Below are 26,750 nucleotides of genomic sequence, written 5' to 3' on the forward strand. Positions count from 1 at the left end.
ACTCGAACTTTCTGTGCTTGGGAAGCGAAAGCGGTGACCTGAAATCATGAACACGTGCCAGGTCGGTAAAGCAAGTTTTTTGCTCCGTTATCTACACCTGAGCGTCACGTGTTGCTCCCCTAGAAATCAAATATAAAATCTGTGCAAAGCAGCCCCCAAACAAAACTGCAGCCTATGCACCATGCAATCGGTGGCTTACCCTTTCGCGCTACTCTGCACGCTACTGAGCGCACCGGGATCGCTAGCTTCAGTCAATCCAATCCTCCAGGAGTATCAAGATTTTGAAGAAGTAAGTAGACGTAAGAAAATGGCTCTATCTTTGTTCATTGCACCAATCGCAACTATAGACACGGGACGACGTTACCTACAACTGTTGGGGACATCGTTAAATTTTTGATCGGGAGATCATCGCGTGGTGCTCTAAAGCTATACGACGGACCTATACGACAGCTGGATCGACGACGCTCTCGCTTTTATAAATATGCACTCGCAGTCAGGCATGAAAACTTAAGACGTATTGTGCAGCAAGACACTATGGTTCTGAAGTTGAGCACGAAAGAAGTTCTGCAATTGTGTGACGTTAATTGGGAGCTTCCGGGAACCGGCGCTGCTTCTCTCCTTTGCTACGAGGACGTATATAGCCAGAATTCGTCTGCTACTGAGATTTACCGTTCGGCGAATTCAAGGACCCGCAAATGATTGTAGCTCGCCTGGAATCTGCAAGCCTAAATATGTAGACAAAATACGCAATACGTTTTCCTGAAAATCAGTTTGGAGAAAGATTCAGACCGTTTCCCGCTTTATTTCCAAGTTTTCCCATTTAGTACGCGAGGAAGTTCAATCACAACTTGCTGACGACGATGGATCTTCCCCATAGCCACGCCCTCAGAAAGCACGTTCGTGATTGGCTATGGCCGTTGAAAACACGATCCTCATTGGCCGATTCTTCATTGTTACGTCACGTCGACGAGCGCAGGCTTTCTGTATAGTGGAGCGGGAAGGAGTCGGTCGTAGCCAGGCCAGAAAGCGGGTTCGGGAACCGGAGAAAGAAACTGCAACGACACATTCGATGCCATATCCTTCGTCAAAAATAGGACAGAGAGGGGCAGCATTATGTGGAAGGTTGTTAAGAGTTGAAAGACGGGCGTGTTCGTATGTGGAATCTTGGTGGAGCAAAACGGAAACCTGGGTTTCCGACCCAATACACGAAATAATGTATTATGTACATACAGCTAACCAACAACCAGCGCCAAAACACAGTACAAAGAGAAACGCGACAACACAACGCTGATCTTTGTGTTTCGTTGTGTCAGCGTTGTGTTGTCATGTTTCTCTTTGTACTGTGTTTTGGCGTTGGTTGTTGAGTGGATCTTTCTGGAATCTGTGGAAGTATCCGGGAACTGGTTCAGGAAAGAGTGGGTACAATTGGTTGGAAAAGACAGGCGTTGCGCGCATGCACAAAATCTAGTACTGATTAACCTTTGGGCGCGGTAACCTTCCCGAACGTTCTGGACACAATCTGTGCGCTTCCGACCGTTCATTTTCTGGCTGCAGAACAAAAGAGAGAGAGAGAAGAAGAAAAGAAAAATGGACATGGCCGACACAAGTGCAACTCCGTCTGTTCCTCAAACTCTTCCGCAAAAAAAATCTTCATTTTGTTTGTCGCAGCACAAGGCAGGCTAATTTCAAGGACAGCTGACCCCTTGCCCATTTTGCGCCTCCACATGCAATACAACTTTTTGTAATTTCCCCAAGATATATTTCCGCGTCTTTCTCTGCAACTTCTGTAACACGTCGTGGCTGTTTGATAAGCTTTTTTATCTCTTTATAATCAGATAACAGATAACTTGCATATATATATATATATATATATGTGTATGTGTGTGTGTGTGTGTTTGTAACTCAAACGTCGCCATGCCAGTACTGGACAGCTGTTTCGGCCTTGTTGGGCCTCATCAACAGTACGCAGGCAGGCAACGTTTGAGTGGATGGCGTCAGAAGGTCACGTAACACGTGATTCCTCCACTCAAACGTTGCCTGCCTGCGTACTGTTGATGAAGCCCAACAAGGCCGAAACAGCTGTCCAGTACTGGCATGGCGACGTTTGAGTTACAAACATATGCTATACGTGCAGCCAAAGAGCTCTGGCTATTTTTTTCCTTTTATGCTTCACTGGCTTTGCACTGGGCTTTCAGTGAGTGAGTTATCTCACCCTGACGGGAGGAATCACGTGTTACGTGACCTTCTGACGCCATCCACTCAAACGTTGCCTGCCTGTGTACTGTTGATGAGGCCCAACAAGGCCGAAACAGCTGTCCAGCACTGGCATGGCGACGTTTGAGTTACAAACATATGCTATACGTGCAGCCAAAGAGCTCTGGCTATTTTTTTCCTTTTATGCTTCACTGGCTTTGCACTGGGCTTTCAGTGAGTGAGTTATCTCACCCTGACGGGAGGAATCACGTGTTACGTGACCTTCTGACGCCATCCACTCAAACGTTGCCTGCCTGTGTACTGTTGATGAGGCCCAACAAGGCCGAAACAGCTGTCCAGTACTGGCATGGCGACGTTTGTGTTACAAACATATGCTATACATGCAGCCAAAGAGCTCTGGCTATTGGTCTCCAAGCTCTATGGTCTCCCCAAGGTACACAAGCCAGGAAGCCCATTGAGGCCTATTCTCTCGTTCATTGGGTCACCGATATACAACCTATCCAAATACTTGGTGGAACTCACAGCTCCGGTCACCGGTAACAACAGCCTGACGGTTCGCTATTCGAAGGAGTTTGTAGAGTTGGTCCGGACGCAAGTTCTCAATGAAAATGGGGTTATGGTATCATTTGATGTGGCGTCTCTGTTCACCAAAGTTCCTAAAGATCTCGCGGTACAGGTGGCGGAGACAAGACTACGCCAGGACAGCAGCCTGCCAGCTCGAACGTCGCTCACAGTTGAAGAGGTGGTTATTTTAAGGTCTTGCCTCAATCAGACGCAATTCACCTTCAACAACAAGATTTCCACCAGATCGAAGGTTGCCCGGTGGGTAGCCCCGTGTCAGCCACGTTAGCCAATCTTGTCATGCAGTATATTGAAGAAACTGCCATGGAACAATTTTGCGACACAGTCAAGTTCTATCGCCGCTACATCGACGACACGTTCATGATTCTCAACAATGACCACGTTAATGAGTTCCACTCGGTTCTAAACAGCATTGAGCTATCGATGAATTTCACTTACGAGAAGGAGACAAAATGGCAAGTTTCCGTTCTTGGATGTGTGTGCGCGCCGGTGTAGCTCGGGAGGCGTTCAAATGTGTGTCTACCTCAAGCCTTGTGATACCAGCAGCTTCCTTAGTTTTGACTCACACCACCCCACGGAGCACAAACGGAGTGTGGTACGAACATTATTTCACCAATCTGAACAGTTATCATCTTGCACTGAGCTACGGGCATCTGAGGACGCGACGATCGCCGATTCCTTGGACAAACGTGGCTACCCACGCACGTTTATTGAGGACACTCGTAAATGCATTCAAGTATCTGGACCGCAGGACAGGAACCGCACCCATCAGACACGCGTTGTCATCCCTTATGTCAAAGGCGTTTCTGAATGTATCCGCCGAGCTTTGCCTCCGTTAAATATCAGGACTACGTTCAAACCGCATGTTAGACTCCGAAGTCTCATATCGAAACCAAAGGACCCCGACGCCCCGGAAGACCAGTCTGGAGTAGCCTACAAACTACAATGCCAAGACTGTGACACCTGCTACATTGGCGAGACAGGCAGGAAACGGAACACTCGTTTCAAAGAACATGAGCGGGACATAAAGAGCCGGCGACGCACGGCACACAGTTTAAGGTGGAGATTACAGAACATTGTTGGGACACGGTACATTGTTTCGACTTCGACAACGCAGTGACCGTGGCTCGAGAACAATGATGGGGACCCAGAAAGCTTCTAGAATCTTGGCACATACGCGGTGACCCCTCGGCTGTAACAAAAAGCGTGGCGCCATTCCTGAACAATACTCTCACCTCCTTATATAGCTACTGGTTGTGTAATCTCTCACTCAGTTTGGCACTGATGACGCCCGTCGCATGATGGACGAAACGTCTTAGTAAGCCTTGTTATTTTGTTATGTGAAGTTGGAGTTCTCTACATTTTTGTCTAGGCACTTTCTTCGTCAGGGCAAAACATGCGTAGGTGGTTACAGACTACTTAAATAGGTTTCGTACATGACCAAACCTCTTGCCCATGACCAAATCTTTTGCCCTGACGAAGACAGTACCACTGTCGAAATGTCAGCCCCTCGCCCATTTTACTTTTTAACGTCTCCTTATGTAATAAACAAGTGTTTGTAACTTCCTTAAAATCTGTTTCCTCATCTTTATATATATATATGTATGTATGTATATATACAGGGTGTCCCACCGAAAAAGGACCAGGGGCTAAGGAAAAAACGGAGTGCTGGACACAAATGGAACCAACTGTACGTGTTTGGCAGTTGTGTGATCTATCAAAAAAAAATTTTATCACCCCTTGATAATTAATTAGTGGTAATTAATTTTCTAACTTTTTAGTTATAAAAGCTACGAAGTTGTTCCAATGAGAACATTAGATTTCTTCGGTCGCCTGATATCAAAGCCATTTTCAGAACAAAAATCTGTTCGATAGATCGTTCGCAAAAAATTCGTGAAGGAGCACCATTTTTTCTTTATTATTATTATTATTAATTATTGACCCATCAAGGGGCCCTTAGGCCATTACATGAGGGAGTGAGCACGTATGTAACACACTGGCACTGTACATCAAACAACAAATATACACTGAAAAAAAACAAGAAAAAAACAGCAGACAGAAAAAGATTATAACAAGATGAAAAATAAACTATAGCAAAGAATATATCTAGATTAGAGAGCAATGATGTGCGTGTACTTATTTTGTTCATTGCGCATCTCTAGAGACGCATATTTCCTTCACCCCAAAACGAGACGACGAAAGATCACAATATCGCCTCTTGCGTCCTGGAAAAAGATTAAAAGAAAACAGAAAATGCAACCCAAGATAAGGTTAGTTGGGATAGAGCCACCCGATACATTTGTTTTTGTTTTGTTTCCGCAAGTTAGAACTCATCTACGACGCATGCGGCGGCACTGTGCTCCTTCACTATCTCACATTGGGGGTGAAGGAAAGACGTGTCTTCGAAGATGCGCAATGGACAAAATAAAGAAAAAAATGGTGTTCCTTCACGATTTTTTTGCGGACGATCTATCGAACGCATTTTTGTTCTGAAAACGGCTTTGGTATCAGGCGACCGAAGAGATCAAATGTTCTCATTGGAACAACTTCGTAGCTTTTATAACTAAAAAGTTAGAAAATTAATTACCGCAAATTAATTAACAAGGGGTGATGAAAAAAATATTTTTGGATAGATCACACAACTGCCAAGCACGTACAGTTGGTTCCATTTGTGTCCAGCACTCTGTTTTTTCTTTAGCCCTTTTTCGGTGGGACACCCTGTATAATGTTATATTATAATGAATTATAATTAATAATTATATATATATATATATTATAATTTACTGGCTTGCACTGTGGCATTGAGGAGTGCTCAGTTACCCTCCTAGGTGTATAGCGTTCGCTGAGGGACCCCTCGCTTGCCAATCCCGAACGATGCACAGCTACCAAGAGCTGATGAGCCGCAAACACGGCGAAACACGTGTCCTCCGGTGTTGTCGCATCACTCCATGAGTATCAGTTTCTCTGCATGCAGCCATATAAGCCATCATAATCTGTAATTTTGAATTTCATATATATATATATATGTAAGTAAAGCCATTCCAGTACTGGCGTGGCGACGTTTGACTTACAAACATATGCTATACGTGCGGCCAAAGAGCTCCTGCTATTTTTTTCCTTATACACTTCATTGGCTTTGCACTGGGCTTTCAGTGGTGTCTTTGCACACCCTGACGGGATGAATCGCGTGCCACGCGATCGTCTGATGCCATCCGCTCAAACGTTGCCTGCCCGCGTACTACTCATGATAGCCCAATAAGGCCGAAAAAGCTGTCCAGTACTGGAGTGGCGACGTTTAACTTACAAATGTATGCTATACGTGCAGCCAAAGAGCTTCTGCTATTTTTTTTCTTATCTGGCTTTGCACCGGGCTTTCAGTGGTGTCTTTGCACACCCTGACGAGATGAATCACGTGCCACGTGATCCTCTGATGCCATCCGCTCAAACGTTGCCTACCTGCGTACTACTGACGATAGCCCAATAGGGCCGAAACAGCTGCGCCGTTTGACGTAGAAAAAATGAATTTTCGTAGTCCCTTCGAGATAGGGGATGAATGCGAAAAGAAAGGCTAACTAACATTGATAACGGCACTCGACGTACTCATGTTGGGTATGTTTTGCAGTGCTTCAAGACTCCGGTAACATATTACTTGTCATATGCCAACATGGAACACCCGCTCCTCCCGCCATGCACTCATAACCGACAACTCTGCGTCGGAAAAAACGGCGAGGCACCGTTCGAAATGCGCTCCCTGCAGAATGGCGAACCGTAAGTGCACCCGTCTAGGAACTTTTTCTGTCAATACGGTGCGCAACTTGTAACTTTGAAGCATCCGGCAGTGAAGTTACCGGCAGTTACCAGTCAAGCATTGTTGTAAATCAAAAAGCGTAACGGAGCGTTGTTGATTTGTCCGACATTTCAGAGTGCGGAGGCTAGCAATATTCCGTCTGGACAAGTCACCAGGCTACAATGTATCGAACATTGTGCGAGCCCCACTGGATGACAGTAAGTACAGCTTCTCATCGTGTGGTTCACCGCCCATATCCCAGATTCCGTGGGAACTCCCACTGCCATGGTACGACCTGAGTGTATCAAAAGTTAGTGGGCCGCGAAGCTTAACGAAGGGCGAATCAAGACAAAAATGCTCATATCCATAATGATACACGGAAGGCAGCCAGGGAGGAGGACGAGTAAGCGCACAAACGAACTGCTGACTCTCAACTAATAGAAACTTACTTGCTGCGTACATTTAGATAAAAAAAACAAGGCACCGGGAGTGCGACAGCAAAACCTTATCACAATAGGGAAAAAGAACTAGAGAAGAAAAGAACTAGATGCTCAACAACCCAAGCAGCACAATGTGTTGAAAGTCGAGGGCAATAGGGTGGACTGTATGTGTCTTATTAATGCTGTTTAGTTCGACAAGTCTGTTCAAGGCCTTCCACATGTATGTGTCTTATTAATGCTTTTTAGTACCACAAGTCTGTTCAAGGCCTTCCACCTACCCGTCCACCCCTATTGCACTTGACTTTTGGTACATTGTGCTGCCTGGGAAGCGATGGTTGTGATCCAGGGACATCAAGAGATATTCCATTTCGGCTGATAAAAGAGAAGGAGGTGTGCTCACACAGTGATCTTTCTCTAATGTTGTGATTAAGAACGTCCACAGAACTTCTCCAGCAACGCCCCCTTGAAGCCACCCTCTGTTATGGCGTCATTGAATAGCATGGAGCACCCACAGGTCTTGCAGTGAAGAGCCAGTTGACCTGTTGAAGTGGTGCTCCTGACCAACGCCCTATGTTCGCTCGGTCTAGTGTTAATATAGCGACCAGTCTGGCCTATAGAAAGTCTACCGCATGGTAACGGAATGTGATATATCACATTCTGCCGGCATTCAACCGAGGCATTCTTGTGTGTCCTTGTCCCTGGCTGCATTCCGTTTATCATTATGTACTGTTACCAACTGCCCCGCATTTCGACGCTCATTTCTATTGCATGCCATATGATTTTTAAGTTTTTTAAAACGATGACTATCTCGATGATACTTTGTTCGTGGCTTGACGTCGCGACACGATTATATCACGACGACACTTCCGTCAATCTGTATGGGTTATTTTTTTGCTCACACCAGTGTTGTTTAGCGTACACCGGACTCTCGCACACGACACGCCGTACTTAAAGACCCTCGCTAAAGACGGCTTGTCGAAGCAACTTGAATTCAGCCACCAAGCTGCTGGAGTCCTAGGGCGCGTTCGATCCCATGAACTGGGGATGCGACCTTTGAGGACACGGCTGTTCCAGCGAAACACATGCCTCAAGCAAAATGTGCCACCAAGGGAAAGACATGACTATTGATAGGAGACGTGTGTTGTCCCATGAGGCGCAACTTGCGGGTCAGGAAGTTTCGCACCTCATCCCGAAGTGAGGTGACTGCTGCCAGGACCGGAAGGAACCTCGGACATCTCGTCCTGTTACGAGCCCGCAAAAGAACCTGCAAGCCTAAAAACGTAACCAACAGAGCCGATGCGTTGTCGGTCGCGGGGCGGCACGGGGGTAACCTCACTCTAACGGACACCGACCTGCTAAATGAAGCACCGCACTGCAAGACACGTGACAGCCACCATTATATATTTGAAAGCTCAGTGTATCGTGCTGCTCGGAAAAATACAGACAATAGTATAGATAACATAGCAAAATCGCACATTCAGGTCTGCATGCATGGGGTCCGGGCTACACGTCTTGGAGCACCATCCAAATTTTGGGTGTTGGGTTGGCTTGAGTTAGGTGAGTTGGTGTTACGAGGAAAGGGCATAGCGCTATTACACTCTGTATGTGGTGTGTAGACGATATAAATCTACATAAATGCGTCCCATCCCTGTGGCCGGCACACCCCGAAAGCAGGGCATGACTCTCTCAGTGTTAATAATTACAATTTCTGTTTGCTTTTTCGTCTTTGATATCTACAGGTGACAATCCAAACTTCTTTGACTTTGTGATTTCCTATACTGAATGTGGTCAGTGCGTCGTCACGACGTTACCTACAATTAGCCGTAAGTGATGATTTTCCCTCTACATGGAAAAGTGGAAAACCAGTGGAGAATCCGGTGACACTCGATTGAAGGGGGAAGCCTCGGGTCAGAAGCTGCAGATATGTCGGACAGATATGGTTGTTCGTCTGCCGGGCGATGTATAGTCTGTCGCGGGATATCAACGTTTCGGAGGTAAACTCTTCTTTGGCCAGTACACGAACAACAGTCTCGGTTCGAAATATTCGTAGCTCTCGACCATGATGCTTCTACTTCAACTCCCTTTCCACGGTACCTTTCTGATGCGATTCAGGATACCCTATATAACGCGCACATGGAGTACACTTTGTCCCTGAACGCTGCTAGCGCTCTCGTGGAATGCGTGCGAAGCACTACTTTCACAATAGGCTGACAAAAGAAATGATTACGGCTTCACAGTTTCTCACGAAGGGCTAATAAAGCAACCCCTTTTCGTATAGCCAGCATAAAGTGACACGGCCGGGCGTGTTAGGGCGTCTCATTTGTTGGGGGTAGACAAGGTCGTCCTGCAGACTGGGAGGGGGTGGGTTCTACTCCTACCACCGCCTTTACTATCCCTCGATTTCCCGAAGACTTTCAAGAATAACGTCGGCACAGTTCCCTCCGAAGTCGACCCAGGACGCATATTAACCCCTGTGTCCCCACTCCTTCCTGCTGTCCCTACTCCATCTGTCCACGTCTGTACAATGCTCGTTGCCACAGTTGCCTCGCGGCGCTAACACTAAATAAACAGAAAGCCGCCATGGTTGCCGCTGCATGCATAGACATATACCTAAAAGACGAGCGAACGGGGTAATCTGCTATAAAAGTAAAGGCCTACATTCTGGTTCGGAAACCAAGTCACGCCACGGTCATTTTGGCCCATGATACACGATAACAGCAACTGAGCCTTCATCTTCAAACACTGAAGTCTGCTGTCTTTAGCCGGCTAGGCACTTCACTTTTGTGTACCCCACGTTTTTTGATGACAGGTTTGCCTATAGATGCATTTACAGATGAGCAAATGAGAATTACTCTCATTTAGTACTCTCGGATTTTGACGTGTTTGTTCACCCTGTCCCTATGCGCTATCAGCACGGTGATAATCCGGTCATGTAGGTCGGCACAGCACACCCGATCGTTTTAGGTCATCCGATCTTTGAAGAGTCTCTGGGGGTTAGTCCGCGTACACTCTCTGGACATGAAATTCCTGGGAAAGAAAGGAACAACCAGACGTTCTTTCTAGCTCTGCGTCCAAGGTTAGTGGACGCACGAGGGCCGGCTTTGGGAGGGACAGCCAACTCATGAAGGACAGTTACCTTCGACCCTGGATAGTCTCAGAAAGGACCGGTCTTAGACATCTTGTGGCATATGCAATATATGCCACAATATATGCCACAAGACGTTCTAAGCTTCCACCATACAGGAGAGCACTCGAAGCCTGTGAGGAGGGGGAAGGGTCGGTTTCTTTGTTGGCGGGCGTAGTTGGGGAGTGGGGAGAGGGAGATCTAATGTATGAACTGACTTCATGTACCTTTCTTTCAAAATTCAGTTTTTGAGAAAATGTTATTAAAGCCAAATAATTGGTAATGCACCTATTGTTTCATACAACAGACACTGCAAATTCTGAAAGAATTGTGCATGCCCTGGGTTTTGAAAAGCTTTTCAAAAAGCTATATATTCCTTTATTACCGTAATGTATTATAATACAGTATTAATATTACATATTATAGTATACATTTTTAAAAGAGTATTTATATTAGTATTGTAATACACGTTCCTGTAGAATATTATGTATTTTATTGTAATGCGAAAAAATTGTATTGCTGCCCACCCCTGGGTACAACGAATGGTGAATGGTAAGTGTTCCTCAAACTCGAGGACATGCCTGTTTCTGCATTGATAAGCCTGGACGTAAGAACACGGGAGTGGCGTGTGTATTCTTCAGCGCGACACCATAGCGGCAGGCGGAAGCGCTTGACTGGAGCTCTCGTTCGGAGGGGTGGACGAGTGTCGCTGGTTGCGACACACCGCGGTAGTTTCGGCATCACTTCTATAAGCTCGTGAAGAGGTTTGGATTGTTCCCCAATGACACCACTTGTTCGGAAGAATGACCCACAGCTCCAGTTATCGTTGCGATAACGAGGATGAGTCAAGGTGGCACCATATTAGCGTGTGCTGCTCTTATTACAAAGCCGATACGCCAGACAAGGTCCGATTCGCTCAACCCTCTGATCAAGTGAACGGGTCATCCACAGAGCGCTTTACCCCTCCGCTAGGGACACACAGTGAAGCAGCCAAAGACCGGACGGCAGACAAGTTTTTTCCAGACTTGTGCATTGTCCGTTTGGACCCGCGAAATTGAAATTGGACGCGCGATTGCTTCTTCGTTGGTTTCTCCTTTTCGTTAAGATGATTCCTTTTTGACTCTTTTATTATAGCGGACGCCTGTGCACTGTTCGTGACTAACCCGGACGTCCCTCCGAGTCGCTGCTGTCTCTTTACATACGCTCTCTTGTGTGGAAGCACCAAGATCCCAAGCTACGAAAAGGACAAATGCGCCAATGTGTAAACCATCACAGTGTACACATGCTTGCAAGTTGTTCACGTATGTCTCGCTCGCGTGAAGCTTAAAGCTTGAAACTAACAAATAAATATCGTGTCTTCAGAATGCTACCTAAAGCATGTTTAATTTTAAGAAGTACGATGTCACAGTGTGCGAGAGTTACGCCACCTGTCTGGCTACATTGCACCTCCAATGTCTATTTTCTTCTCCTCACGACAGCTGCTGGCAATCTTCCAACATGGTCAGGAGAGCGTAACAATTTCCACTGCACTCTCTCAGAGCATTTAGATATACAGGGTGTCCTTCGATTCTTTACAGATTTCTTAAAAAGAAGGTATGAGAGCATTATAGATGTAGTTTTTACAGTTGAGCCATACGGACAAGGAGCCTCTTGCCGCTTTTCCATTCGGTATCGGCCTATGCAACAGATGAGGACAAGGTTCGAACAGCTAATCATGATAATGACAGCTTTTATGCTTTGGAAATTTCACTGCACAGCCATAGCTCAGAATAGAAGAAACCACCTGATGCACCCTAGACTCTCCATGGTGACTCAACTGGTGACAGACTACTTAGAACACAGACTGTTTTTGTTGGGTGAGCAGAAGTTTTTGCGACAGTGGTCCTGCCGTCACGTTGCTCTTCACAACGGACGTGTACGACAAACGGGGCTCATCTATATATAGTGTACTTCTATTAGTTAGGTAACTACAAGTTAATGCATTTATAGTACGTACCTTGCATTTTTTGTATACTGGAACTGGAGAAGGTAAATGACGTCGTTTTGTTTCTGGGGGACGGCGGCCGTGTGGCACACTGCTCTGCGATTTTTCGGCAGTAAGGCTTTGTGATATTTTGAACATTTCGTAAACGGGTGAAATAAATATTCGATTCAGGAGCCCCTGGAAGAGGCTGTGTAACTACAGGATGACTAATTATACCCAAAACTAATTAAGTAACTCCTTAGTGGTATATATAGGTGTAGAGTTAGTTCCTAGCAACGGCCCCTAGGCCCCTATCAACGGCCGGGCACGTCTGGGCCGACTTCACTGGCGTATTTTTCCCCGCGCGCTTATAACATGCAGAGACATGCAAAGAAGGGTCATACACAAAAAGTACAAGTGAAAATATATTTATTAATGCCAATTGCAATGCCAATCAAGTTGAGATATATTAATTAAAGCCAATTGTGCTGGGAGTTCTGCCAATTGTGATGCCAATCAGGTGAAGGGAAAAAAAACAGCCGAAAAACCTTCACGACCTGTAACGGAAGAAACACAATACACATAATAAAGAATATACTTACTCATAACCAATTTCACAGCTTCCATATGGGTATGACTCAACTGCATTAAAGAGGTATCTCTTATCATCATATGACATAAGTGCAAGCTTAGTTGCTTCCACTGTATACATGCATTGGCGCTTACTACATATGGTCCTCCGTGGATGACTTACCTTCACACTATTAAACAAAGCATCTTTATATACATCGTGATGCAATTCCCTATGAGCAATACTTTTCTTAACACCTTTTGCTCTAGCAATTTGACTATCATCACTCAATCTGATGGAATACATTTTTGCTTTCAGAGCAACCACCTCCTCAATTATCCAATCCTCCAGTCTCATCCTCGAAGCGGAACAATGCCCCTTTATTTTTATTGCTATAGAGTGGATGATCAGTGGGATAGGATGAAAGATCAAGGTGATCATCTGCAATCTTTTTGATTTCCTCTTCATACTCTGACGTATGAAACACACCAATTATAGAATCGGTATCCGAATACATGATGGTGATGGGACAATTCAATTTTTCTAATGGAGTGCAATAGACAAATTCATACATTACCAACCTTCTATAATCTAAGATACAAAAACCAATCTGTAATGGAAAGCTACACTTTACCTTCCTTTTCTTCATCTCATACAACACAATTCTGTGACAAAATTTCAAATCGAATGCAGTCGTTTGAGGAGCTATATCTTTTGGCCTCTTCTTTGGTGAATGCTATCTTAATTGATCTAAATCGCCTGGGGGGAAAGGAGTGTCCTACCGTAAAGGGCATCACAGCTTAACTTCAATATCTGCTCTTCAAAGTCCGTTTGCGCTGCAATGCGTCGCTTCATGTTCATTTCAAAGACCGTACCCTGACGAAATTTCAATACTCATGAATTTTGCTCACCCGCATACCTCACTTGCAATATAGATTCAACAAACGATAATGTACCATCCTCTGTTTTATCATTACAAGTGAGAAGTAACCCAGGTGAAAATTTCTTGAACTGGTACCAGTTGAACTGTGTTATCGAATGGGGACCAGTTAAACCGGTCCCAGATCAACTGGTACCAGTTGCGACAACTTGTCCCTGTTTGATAACACAGTTCACCCAGCCCCAGTTGCAACTGGGTTAGAAACCAGTTGGGCCAACTGGTACCAGTTGAGACTGGGACCGGCCAGAAACCAGTTGGGCCAACTGGTACCAGCTGATCGAACTGGTCCCTGTTCAATAACACAGTGTGTTCATGTTCATCACTGTTTTCATGATATGGTTATCACTTCTGATTCGACGAGAGAGGGGGCGTACGCCTGTTTGTGGCAATTTTCATATATCCAAATTGCCACAAAAAGGCGTACACCCACCCCTCCGTTCGAATCAGAAGCAATAACCATATCATTCGCGGGAATGGTTGGCGCACAGCTATGCGGTGAAGTTCTGTTTTTAGAGTGTATGCTCGCGTAGGATGGAGTTAAAATTAGCAGTCCGAAAGATATTGCAAACATATTTAATCATTACTTTTGCAAGGTCGCTAGTCGTCTTAGTCCACAGACTGATCCACTTGCAGACGTCCTTCCTCCTATCAGTAACCCCACATCCTTCTTTTTGGCACCTTCAAGTTATTATGAAGTGATGCCTATTATTGACGACCTAAAAAGCCACTAACATCGTCTGGACACGATGGCATATCTTCCACATTTTCTTAAAAGGTTTCGTAACTTCCTTTCTCAACCGCTAGCGGAGTTGTTTAACGATTTTTTTCTGCACGGTGTTTTTCCCGAAGAACTGAAGATAACTAAAGTGTCACTAAAGTGTGTATAAAAAAGGGAATCGATGTGACACTTCCAATTATCGTCCTATTTCCTTGCTTCCGACAGTTAGTAAGGTGCCGGAGAAGATAATTCTGCAACGCTTGGAAAGTCTTTTTTTATTCAAATCAGTTGCTAAGTTCATCCCAGTATGGATTCCGGAAAAACAAATCAACCATGTTTGCGTAAAATTCATGCGAGGGAAAAAATTTGAATGAATATCGAAGAAAAAATATTGTCTCTGGGCTTTTCGTAATCTAATCAAGGCTTTCGATTTAATTAACCATAAAATTTTACTTCAGAAGCTAGATAGATACGACATTAGAGGCACCCCTTTAATATTAACAGAAAGCTTTTTGAGCCATCGGAAACAGTATTTCATTCAGAGTGGCTGCAGTTTCTAACTCGGAACGCTCTCTATGGGTTTCCCCCAGGGTACAATATTAGGTCCCTTCTTATTCCTCGTCTACATAAATGACCTGCCTGACTTTCTTTCAACTACTTGTTTCCTTTACGCAGACGACACGACTGTTTATGTCGTATTAAAAGACTCACAACACTATTTTGTAAAGCCAGCTCTGTTATCGATAAGTTTAACTTGTGGTTATCACATAACAAACTTGTTGCTAACTTTAAGAAAAAAAAAGTCGTATATTTTTCCGACCGTCTCAGAAGAGCCTGGGTTTCACTCATTTGCAGCTTTTCTTCGAAGGGAATACATCCTTTCTCGTGTTTCTCTAATCCCGTTTCTGGGCGTCTTTTTGCAGGCAAACTTATCCTGGCACCATCATATTAACCATGTGCGGAGTAAAATCTCTAGTGCATTTTATGCTCTAAGCAAACTCAGGAACCTAGTTCCAACTAACATGCTTTTAACCATATACTACGGTCTGATTTATTCCCATATCAACTACGGCCTTGAAGTTTACGGCCTCACGTATAACTCTAATCTGAGCCCACTGCTTTTTGCCCAGAAGCGTGCGCGGTCGTCTGGAGTCGGTGTTGTTCGCTTTTTCTTTTTTGCCTGTACTTAATATTTTCGATCTCCGTGATTGCAAAGTTGCCTTTCTGATGCAATACTTTTTCTACAGGTCTTCTGACAGACAACAACTTAGTTTGCAAAATTTCGTTCCACCATATTCCCTACGGAACGTCTCGCATTCTCATCAATGTCCGGCCTTTCCCTCTAATTTCGGTCATTTTTCTCCCTTTCTTCTTTTGGAACTAGGTTGTGAAATGAAGTCTCACATAACCTACGGTCAACAACTAGTTTTCTCGCTTTTAAGCGCTCTTCCAGGTTACACTTTCAACAGCGGCATTAACAGCTTTATATAGTTCAATGACATGTCCATTTCTTCATGTCTTCATGCCCATTACTTCATTGTAGCAACCTACACCCTTTGTGCATATTGTATGTGTTGACGTGTGTCATCTTGTATATTTCCATGTCTCATTATGTGCGGGCTACTACCTTTGCAATGCCTCTCCCTCATAGCATGTATTTTAATAATATGTTCTCTTGCGGGACCATTTAACAGGGTTTCCCCTCGCGGTCCCTTATCTCAAGTGTGTTCCTGATTTTGTGTAGCACTAAGCAAATAAACAATTAAACAATAAACATCCCCCCCCCACCGAACACACTCGGATAATAAGTGAAGAAGACGACTTGATAAAACTGTTTATTCACAGCAACCTTGTTCCGCTTGTACTGCCAAGAAATCGTGGGTACAGTGAAGAACTTTTGTTTTTGCAACTATTTTGTATTCCATCTCGCCACAAGCACATCACTTTGCAGGGGGATAAATCTCCCTCACCTGTCAACTCTGTGCCGTGCTCTCTCAAGATATGGAGCCGGTCCTTTGAAACCCGAAAATGGAGCACATCCTTTGCTCTGGTGTGATCACAGTTAAAACAAATAGTCACGATGTTATTCACCTTCGTATCTCATGGGCACCACGGGAGGACTATATGTGAGCCACTTCTGTGCAACGAATGCTGAAAAGCGCTATTGCCAAACCCCAAATGTTTGGCAAAACCAGTCAAGTTACAAGTCATTTTCCCAAGTACCAATGTAACCGTAAAAATGGCCCCGCCCCCAATTTCTCAATCCTCTGTGCCTGCAGATCAGGATAAACCACTGAATACCCTGAAAGTCACAGTCGTAATTTATATAATAATCGCTTATAGTCATAGTCGTATAGTCACTAGCGAAGGTTCATTTTCCTTTATAAATATCACACAAATAATTCCTGCGACTATCGCAATCGGCGAGTTTGCGGCGCTTTCGTCTGGGCTGCAAACTGAAACTTTGTGCTCTGACGCTTTCGTTTGACCGAGCGTCATCGGCATGGCTTTCAAGTCGATAGGTGGCGCTATCCATGCTGCAACTTCGAACTTCCGGACCGAAATTTTATTTTCTGGACCATTTTCATGAGAATGCACTGTGCATGCGCGGCTCTCGTTCTAGCTCAAGACAGCCGCAACCATTACTACGCTAAAGCTACGGTATACCATTTTCCCATTACTGGAATCCTTCCGGCAATGATTAAGGCTACGCTCCCTGGACTTTCAACACCAAAATGTAGGAAATTGACCCAAGGACGATAATAAAAGCTTTAATGCAGAATGGCTGCACTACACACAACCAGGTAAGAACCTGCTCCCTCATCATCTTTCAAACTCTGGCATGGCATGGAGTGGCACGGCGGGCTCCAGGGTCATGTTACATGCATCAAACGGACACTCAAACTTCGTACAGAGAGAAGCAGTGCAAACAGGCCTCGAAACCTAAGATGGACACTCAAAAAGTGGACACACGCAGTACGCTGGAACGCAAGACACGAAACCGAAACCACGGTGCCTCCTCAACCCGAGTGACACAAGAGTTGGTATGACGAAGCGTTACGTTTCCCTGGAGTAGACCTCTCCCTGTTTGTAAAAAAATGATGTCATAGTGTTCGAGAGCGCCACCAAGTTTGTAAAGTTGAACTACGCTAGAAGCTAGGGGGCGAACAAGGTCGCGCCCGAAAGGCACGGTCTTGAAGGGATAGCGATGGTCCCTGAAAGGCACGCTATACTTTCGGTCCCAGTTTTCTTGCAATAGCAGGCAGCGAACAAGTGAACCCCATTCGTGAACCCCCCCCCCCCCTTCCTTTTCAGCCGGTCTACCAATGTCATGATGACGTTTCTCGGGGTGAGGTCTTTTTCCAAGGGTCGGAGTCATTCTGCACTCAAGATGGTGGACGCTGAAGTTTCGATTTGCGCCATATTGTAATGGGCATTCAGGAAGAGGAAAGGAGACAACAATATGTTTACGTTATCTAAAGAATTCGAGATTAAATCGGGTGGTCGTCGATTCCCAAGCAGCACACAATATTCGGCCCATATTGGCTGGCCAGTTTCGCCAATATTGGGAACATCCAGGGCCCCTGATTGCTCGTGTATACCCCCTATTGACTCAAAATACAGAAAATAGTACACACCCATATTGCACAAATGCAAAAGCAGTAGGCAAGATTGGACGTTGAAGCGTGTGAGGCGCCAAATTCAGTACGTCTGTACATCCAACAACTTCCCGCAGGTGATACACATTGTTCGAAACAGTCAACGCGCGTGGCAATACCATTGTAAAATTTACCAGAAATCGACAACTCAACTTTCCACGTTCTGGAAGGAGCAGCCATCTTGCCAATGCCAATCGGTCGAGCCGACTGAGAGCGAGCGGGTCGTTTGAGCGAAATCTCGCGTCCTACAACTAATATGCATGCGCGACAGTCGGATCGGACGTTTCATGCGGGATAAAATGTCGCTGGTTTCTGTAATCATATCGGAATTGCGGCAGGTCAAGGCAGGAATGGCATTTCTGTAAAGTTAAGTGCTTTCAATTTGCTGCAAGCAGTGCGAATTGCTCTGGCGTATGCCCGTCACCGCCGCGAAAGTGTTTCGCTCCTTTGTACTCTCGGAGCGGGTTCGCAATTTTTGGTTCATAGAATATTGAGATCCCAATGAAGGCTTCTGAGGGATCTCTTGCGCTGTGATTTCACAAGCAGGAGTTGGCATTGCACTAGTTTTAGTTTGTCTTAGCTTGTTTAGTCCTCCTTTGCGCCACCCATGTGGACACTTCTCTACCCCACTGTCCAAACCTCAATTCCGGGCCTTAGGAAACAGAGGGTTGTGCCAACAGTTATGGCCTGCCAACTGACCTTGTACCACATCTACAGTCACCACCGGCATCGGACCCAAGTATACAGCGATGCGTCAGTTTATCTAGACGGGTCGTCTGCTGCCTTCTGCATGCCAGATGATGGAGTTGAGCACGTCTTCAGCTCCCTCTTATGTCATCTGCTAAGGCCGTGGCATTCGCACTACTGACCGAGACATGTCTCCTCATGTGAGCCCAGGGCATGGACGATCCTCACCGACAGTAAAGTGGCTCTGGAGGTGCTGGCCTCTTACTCTGGCGCAGTCATCAGTTACACCTACACCACGATTATCGCCCTGCACTCTGAGCTAGTATCGCTGGAACACGATGTGGTGTTCCGATGGATTCCAAGCCATGTCGGCTTGGATTCCAAGCTATAGACCAGCTGGGACGAGGTGCAACCCAAGTCGGGTTTGAAAACGGACCGGAGTCCCAGAAGTATGACCGGCAAGGCTTCCGCACAGGCGGTGGGGTTGACGTGAGCCTTGAGTGCGGCCTTGATGTGACGGTGGAATCGCTCCACGAGGCCATTGTGTGGAGGACGATGGTCTTCCTCTACATGAGCCCCGACCGGTATGCCACGATGATGGTATGCCACGGAGAGGTGATGACGGCGGCCTATCTCCATGGCCGCGCCGGTGGAACTGAGAAGCGGGTGCTCCAGGCGCGTGACCATCGTTGTCGTCGTTGTCGTCGTCCAGCGTCCGCTACAATTGGACGACGGATGGTAGGCGGTAGTGCGGATACGTTGCGCGCAGAGAAGAGTAGCGAGTGCTGCGAAAAGAGATTACTCGAATTGCCTTCCGCGGTCTGTTGTTATGGTGGAGGGTACGCCGAAACGTGAAATCCAGGTGGTTACGAATGCCGCCGCCGCAGTGGCTGCGGTGATGCCCGGGATGGGTGTTGATTCCGGCCACCGGGTGAAACGTTCGATGACTGTTAAGAGGTAACGTTGGCCTTGAGAACATGGTAAAGGGCCGACGATGTCTGGATGAATTTTGTCGAACAGTGAATCAGGCGGAAGCAAAGTGGCCACGGGCCCGTAAGTGTGAAGATGAATTCTTGCTCGTTGACATTGGAGACAGCAGCGTGTCCATTGCTTGATGTGGGCGTGCATGCCTGGCCACACGCAGCCGGCTGCGATGAGCTTCTGTGTGGCCAGTACTCCCGGATGAGCCAATGCGTGGAGCATGTCAAAAACTTGCCGGTGCAGGTTGACTGGAACAAACGGGCGCGGTGTTCCAAGCGACATGTCGCACGCTACGGCCGTTGCCGCTCCGGGGAGGAGCAGGCCTTGGAAGCGAAGTTCAGCGCATCGCACGGAGCCTGGCCAATTCCCAGTCCGTACGCTGCCGCTCAGCCAAAGCGTCCAGTGTGAGACTGGTACTGAGCGGCGGGTGCACTACCTGAGAGAGAGTGTCGACACGGCTGAGGGTGTCGGCTACCGTGTTGTCTTTGCCGCTAAGGTGCCTGATGTCAGTCGAAAACTCGGAGATGTAAGAGAGCCGACGAACTTCCCGAGGGGCGTAGTTATTACCAGAGGATGCGAAACATAGGTGAGCGGCGTGTGGTCCATGGAGATGGTGAACATGCCGCCTTCAAGAAAATGTCGAAAATGCTTCACCGCGAGATAGACTGCAAGGAGTTCTCGGGAAAATGTGCTGTAACGCACTTCGCTGTCCTTCTGCTTGCGGAAGAAGAATGCGAGTGGTTGCCATTGGTCGGATGCTGCTGGAGGACTGCGCCGACGGCAGACGCTGAAGAGTCTACCAGCAGGCTGATCGGGGCGTCGTGGGCAGGGTGTGCCAGAAGGGTAGCGGTGGCCATGTCACGCTTAATCTTCTCAAAGGCATCGAGGGCGGCTTGCGTCCAGGTGAGCAAGGCGGTACCGTTTTTGGTGGTAGCAAGCAGCGATTCCAAAGGGAGGAGAGTTGTTGCACAGCAAGGAACGAACCGCCTGTAAAAGTTAAGCTCGGAGCTTGCGTGCGGACGAAGGTTGTGGGAAGTCCTGGAGTGCTTGAACCTTCGCGGAAAGCGGGGCAATGCCGGAGCTGGTGATGAGGTGGCCGAGGAACTCCAGTTGCTCCACCCCGAACTAGCTCTTGGCAGCATTGACGACGATACCAAAGTCGTTGAGGCGAGTAAAGAGAGCGCGAAGATGGACGGCATGCTCTTGCGGGGTGGAACTTGCGATCAGCAGGTCGTCAATAGGCGAAGACAAATGGAAGACCTCTGATGACAAAGCCGAGGCAGTTTCCAGTTTGGCGGTTGGGTGAGCGCCGGGAATTCCTGCAAAATGGCCTCGTAGTCTGTCCTTGGCTCGGACTATAGCGGAGGACTGGTCCAATTAGGCGTATCGGGACTATTGCACCTTCTACCATAAGATTGGTAGTAGCATCAATCAACCTGCGACGGCTCATGTCCACGAGAAGGCCGAAGTGCGCCAAAAAGTCCGTTCCGATTATGGCGTGCGGGACTTGCGCAATGGTGAAAACCCAGCGAAAAGCGCGGCGAAGACCTAGATTGAGGGTCACAAGCTTTTCGCCGAAAGTGGTAATGGGCGCGGTGTTGACAGCGAGTTAGGTGCTGGTGGGAGCACAGTACGTGTTGCACGTCCATGGTGGAAGCAGGTAGGACAAACACCTCTGCTCCAGTGTCCACGAGGAACCGCACGCCGGAAGAGCGGTCAGAGATGAAAAACAGGCGTGGACGACTGGATGCGCAGTCAGCAAAGCTGGTCGTCGTCATTTGCTGACTTTCCCGTTTCCCGGATGGGTGCAGGGAGGCCTGCAGTTGCGTACATTGGCTCCGAAAGTCTGGTGGTACCAGCACTCCTGGGTTGGAGGGCGAGCGGTTGGAAGGGCTGCGACGCCGACTGCTTCGACGACGACTACGTTGCCTGGGTGTTCTGGAGCGGCGGTTGAAACGTAAACTCGAAACCATGTCGGTCAGCCGCGCGACCTCGTAACGGTGGATCTGGAAGTCCGACATCGTGGGAGTGTCCGAAAGTGGGGAAACCGCGTGGGGTTGCGGTGACACAGCAGAAATGGTTGGCGGTGCGATATCCATTATCTAATCAGTAGGGGCGTGCGAATGTTCGAAATATTCGATATTCGTACCGAATAACATTTAATCGAATACTCGAATATATTCGAAATTCCGCAAGCTGGCTTCAACTCATGTCTCTGAGCGTTTGGCGAAGCCTACTTTACAATTCCGTGCCTCAAATATATCCTGCAAGGTGGCTTCACACATGCTTTTGAGTGTTAGATAAAACTTACTTTAGGCCGCGTGCCCACATGCGGAGAATCTGCGCGAAAACGCGAGCGCGGCGCGGTAAACTCTTGCCGCTGTGCGGGAAAAGCCACGTCAGTTTTCCGCTTTTTGGCGATCGCGCAGTGCACGATTTTTAGCGGCATCCCCACATGCTCCGTCAATCAGGAAGTAAACGGAAGTTGCGTGCGTCCTTGTTTTCTTCCGGCCTCCCGAACGGAGAGCATTGACAGCGTCGTTGACTGGAAGGTATGTCACAGTGATGCCCACGTTTTTCAGCCGGCGAATTTATGACGACGCAAATGAAATGTCACTCCTGCTTACATTATAGAGCGTTGCGTTAAAATGACTTTTTGGGGTGGACACTGTAATAAAATTTGCGAGTGCAGGTGAGTAAAGTGTAAGATATTGACTGTCATAGTGTCAGGAAGTTGAAAGCTAAACGCTGTTCACAAGAAAAGAATGCGCTATCGCAACAGCGAGTGAACCCAAAGCCTGCGTTTCTTGAGTCTGCGATGTAGATTTCGCAAAAGATCAGATGTGAGAAAGGAAACGTTTACTATGCAGTAAGTAGATCGACTTCGCTGTCATCCGCCATCTTGAGAAGCTTTCGCTGTGGAGAGTCGCGGGCGGAGGCAATATAGCTGGGGCGCCATCCATATGCGTCCGCTTGCGGCAAGCGGTTGCGCACATCTCTACCGCATGTGGGTACGCGGCCTTACAGTTTTGCGCGTGCGGACGTGACGATATCCTGCAAGTTGGCTTGGCCTGATGTCTCTGAGCATCAGGCGAAGCCTAGTTTACACTTCTGCCAGTGCCGCGGGGTTGCAGGCATGGTCTAAAAGTGCGATTTGAGGGATCACTGAAAATTGCCACTTTTGAGAAATATTTTAGCAAACGTTGGCAGGGATGTTTAAGTTAATTTAATTATTTTGAGCTTTGGATGGACCAGCTATGACGCCACAGAAAGAGGGATTTAATCACACAGCCAGCTACGTTATGTCTGGAATTGCAATTTTCAGGACAATTCTGGCACAAACGTATTTATTAATGAAATATGTGTATATAGTTCGCAGTCAGTCTCACAAACTACAACTGAGCACCAGGTTTCAATGCAAGCTTTTGCTTACTATTCAGTAATAACCCACATTTTTATATAGTATTCGACATTATTCGAGTCACTACTATTCGAAGATTTTACTATTCGATTCGTATTCGATCCGAACCCAAAAATCACTATTCGCACAGTCCTAGATAAATTATCAGCCATCTCGGCTAAGACTTCAAGGGAGACTGCGGTGGAGGTCGTTAGAATCATGCGTACCGTGCTCGGGAGCCGCTGCAAAAACAGCTCGCGCAAGATGGAATCGTCTCGTGCGGAAGCGCGGTCGCCCAAGAGTTGTTGCATTCGGCGGAGTAGCTGAGATGGCCTTCTGTCGCCGAGGACCACAGCGGTGAGGAGTGGGCACTCCTGTTCAGACACGGTGGTGCGCCGGGTCAGAGCTGTCTTGAGGGCGTCATACGGGTGGTCTGCAGAGGGCACGGTGATAATCTCACGCACCTCTGCTGCTTCATCAGGTCCGAGGGCGCAGACAACGTGATAAAATTTGGTTAGCTGGGTGGTAACACCTCCGAGGATGAATGCCGCCTCGATGTTTGCGAACCAAAGAATGGGGTCGGCGAACCAGAACGTGGGAACCTTGGAGACTGAGTTAAGGCCTGGTGGTAGTGTTGCTGGTGGGAAGGATTCCTGCCCGAGAAGTACTGCAGGGTTGGACTGCAGAGCAGCCATGGTTGCAGCTCGTTCAGATCACGGTCGGGACACCAATATGAAGGAGACAAGACAACCTTCATGGTGCGAGAGCTAACTAGAACTGATTTAATGACATATAATCTGGTGGAAGGCTCTGCAGCTCGCGCCAGGTGATGATGATGATGATGATCCTGTTGAAGACGATCGTGGTGACGACGGCGCTACAGTTAGACGTGCCTCTGCTGGCGTGCGCCACTGCGCTTGCCAGGCAGTTCTACCGGCACCGTCCTACCCTGAGGCCGCGACGATCTGCCCGCTGGGACATTCCATCACCGCCGGTCAGGGCTCATGTAGAGGGACCACAGAGACCACCTCCTCTGCACCATCAACCCCCACAAGGTGCGGCTGGCATCGCAGGTTTAGCCTCCTCGGCTTCGTGGTGGACTGACGAACCATCAGTCCTAGCTATGACAAGCTAAAGTGTGGCTCAAGGAGTATCCGCAGATACTGGCTGTTTCCTGTTAGAGGTATGAAATAAATCTTTGTGTTGCGGTTCGAAAAATGAGCCTTTATTATGATGACGATGAGGATGGGAACGATGGGTCTGAAATCCTTCTCACACTTTGTCGTTTGTTGCTTGAACCTTTTGCTTGCTGTGTCTTCCTCGGATACGGAGCGGACGGACTGACGCCCCGAGGTTGTGGAAACACGGGTTGCCACAGTCCAAATCGACGTATTTTCCGAATGTTCAGTATTTTCCTCCGTGCACCGCCAGCGCGGCCGAGTGTCTATGGAGGAGCATATTACGTGAGCGGCGGTTGGTTCGGGTGCCGTTTTGTGACGTTCCTTGGGGCTGACGAGAGGCTGGGGATAGGAGAGTGCAGAGCTAAATCCCTGAAAACTGACCAACCTCTTCATGTCACATTTGTCTCCTGCTCGCGTCCTTCTCCGGGGGTAAGCCTGGTGATGGTGATGTGATAAAGAAGAAAAAAAAAGGATGTGAGTAGCGACGAAGTCGCAATCGCTATCCCAGGACGGTACACACAGAAAATACAAACAGATGAACAAGTTGAAGTGATGGAGTTCAACATGTTGTTCAAAAGTTCCAACCAACTGAGTGTAAAATTTCGGAATCAGTGGTGGCGCACTCAGCTAGTCATAGAATGTCCATATGCCCGGTTGTACGTAGAAAATCCTCAAATGCCCTCAGCGCCTTGCTGGATGACCGAGGACCTAACAGTTTCGCGATGTCGAAGGCTCGGGAGTCCACACTAGACAGGCTGGCCCAGGGGCGCCGGAACAGGGGGAGCAAGGGGAGCGACGGCTCCCCTTCATTTACAAATGAGGTAGCACGACTCCCCCAGTCACAGGGCAAGTTCTTGTGCGAATTTTCGTGTAAACCACTTTTTTTTGCGAGTTAAGTTAGAGAAGAGTTAAAGACAATTGGTAATGAAACCTCCGTTCCGTACCGCGGCTTCCACGGAGACATGCATTTCCTGTTCCTTCTGTTCCGTCTTCCATTGTTGGAGCTGTCGCACTGGCCAACATGCTAAAAAAATATCACTGACTGCAAAAAAAAAAGAAAAAGACGCGTTCTTGCAGCTGATAGCACTCGTTTATCTTTCCATGTTTGTAAAGTATGTATAAAAGATATGTAAATTATGTTTGTAATTATATTAAGATTATCTTCTCACTGACATATTCATACACATTACTTCTGCAATGTTACTTTAGGCCTGCTGTAAAGTACGCCCAGGTCGTAATTTGCTTGGAACACGTTTTCAAATTGTGTACCACCCCTGTATCGCCTACATGATTCCCTCAAGAAAGATAAAAGATGATGATGATGATAATGGTAGCATTTTATTCGCTCCCCCAGTGGAAAAATAGTTCCGACGCCACTGGGCTGGCCTCCAAAACCCTTCGGGGTGTCGACGCGTTTCTGACATCTGACAGGGATGTGTTGTACGTCCTATACAACACCAAACTCACTGCAGTTATGAGAGTCACGTTTGCCCAGTTTGAAAGAAGGCGTGCGCTGTACGGTACATTGAGCCGTACCCGTAAACGACAGTCATCGTTTGTCGCGTGAAGGAAGGTGGTACTCGAAAGCGTAACTCTGGGTCAACCACGTAAAGAAGCAAGTCCCGAGCAGATCCGGTTAGCCAGGAGATGCTGCACATTTATTGCTCGAGTTCGTTCAGCATTCGCCCCGCGTCACCGTTGGTGAAATAAACGGGCATCATTTGGATGCGCCTGAATTGAAGAGACCGGGGTGCAGCAGCGTCCGCGGCCTCATTGCCTGCAACACCACAGTGATTAGGGATCTACTGCAATTGGATGTCATAACCTTTTAAAACTGCAGCATGGTATTGTAAGACATCCCGTGCAGCTGATGCCAGATATCTGGTCATGAACATTGAAGCCAGAGTCTGTAACACGCTCCGAGTCACTATACGTGATCCAGCGGGCAACTCAGGGAAGGGAGTGGATAAAACCAAGAGGACCCCATGAAGTTCAGCGGCCGAAGTAGAGGTGACGTCAGACACCCGCGCCGCTCTTTGGAAATTCACCTCCGGGATACCAAACACCCATGAGGAGCTGGATGATGTCGTAGGTGCATCCGTGAACATCTGTATCCTGTATGCAGTGCTCTTTAATAACTAAGACTGAACTGAGAGAGAACATGCTTTGGTATATCCGTCTTTCCCGGAAGCCCAGGCACATTAATACTTAGGTCAGGAGATTGTAGGACCCATGTTGGGACATCCGGTAATGCATGTGGCTTGTCCTTCGGAATAAGACCCCGTCGTGTCCGGATAGCTCGGATGAAGGAAGAGTGGTGTGTGTCATAACACCGCCAATGCACGATACAGCTGTCGCTCTTACTTCTTCGCACGTGGGCTGCGAAAATGTCTGAATTTTTTTTATAATGCCTTACAGCGTTTTATAAAGCAGAGGTACGGGAGCAGCATGGACGTCATTATTGCAGTTGAGTTATACGACCAAGCTGACATCCTCTCGAAGA

At 47.3% G+C, this 26,750-nt stretch overlaps 1 protein-coding gene across 1 annotated transcript; it reads left to right on the forward strand.

The window, feature by feature from the left end:
- The first annotated feature begins 207 nt into the window (after positions 1–207).
- On the forward strand, positions 208–11,412 carry LOC135375812 (uncharacterized). The gene is made up of 5 exons (XM_064608459.1): positions 208–289; positions 6,419–6,564; positions 6,719–6,801; positions 8,763–8,846; positions 11,282–11,412. The coding sequence occupies exons 2-5, from the start codon at positions 6,461–6,463 to the stop codon at positions 11,410–11,412; spliced, it is 402 nt and encodes a 133-aa protein (XP_064464529.1). The 5' UTR covers positions 208–289; positions 6,419–6,460.
- The last annotated feature ends 15,338 nt before the right edge of the window (positions 11,413–26,750 follow it).

The sequence above is a fragment of the Ornithodoros turicata genome, unplaced genomic scaffold (genome assembly GCF_037126465.1).
Source record: "Ornithodoros turicata isolate Travis unplaced genomic scaffold, ASM3712646v1 ctg00000946.1, whole genome shotgun sequence".
Classification (NCBI taxonomy): Eukaryota; Metazoa; Arthropoda; class Arachnida; order Ixodida; family Argasidae; genus Ornithodoros; species Ornithodoros turicata.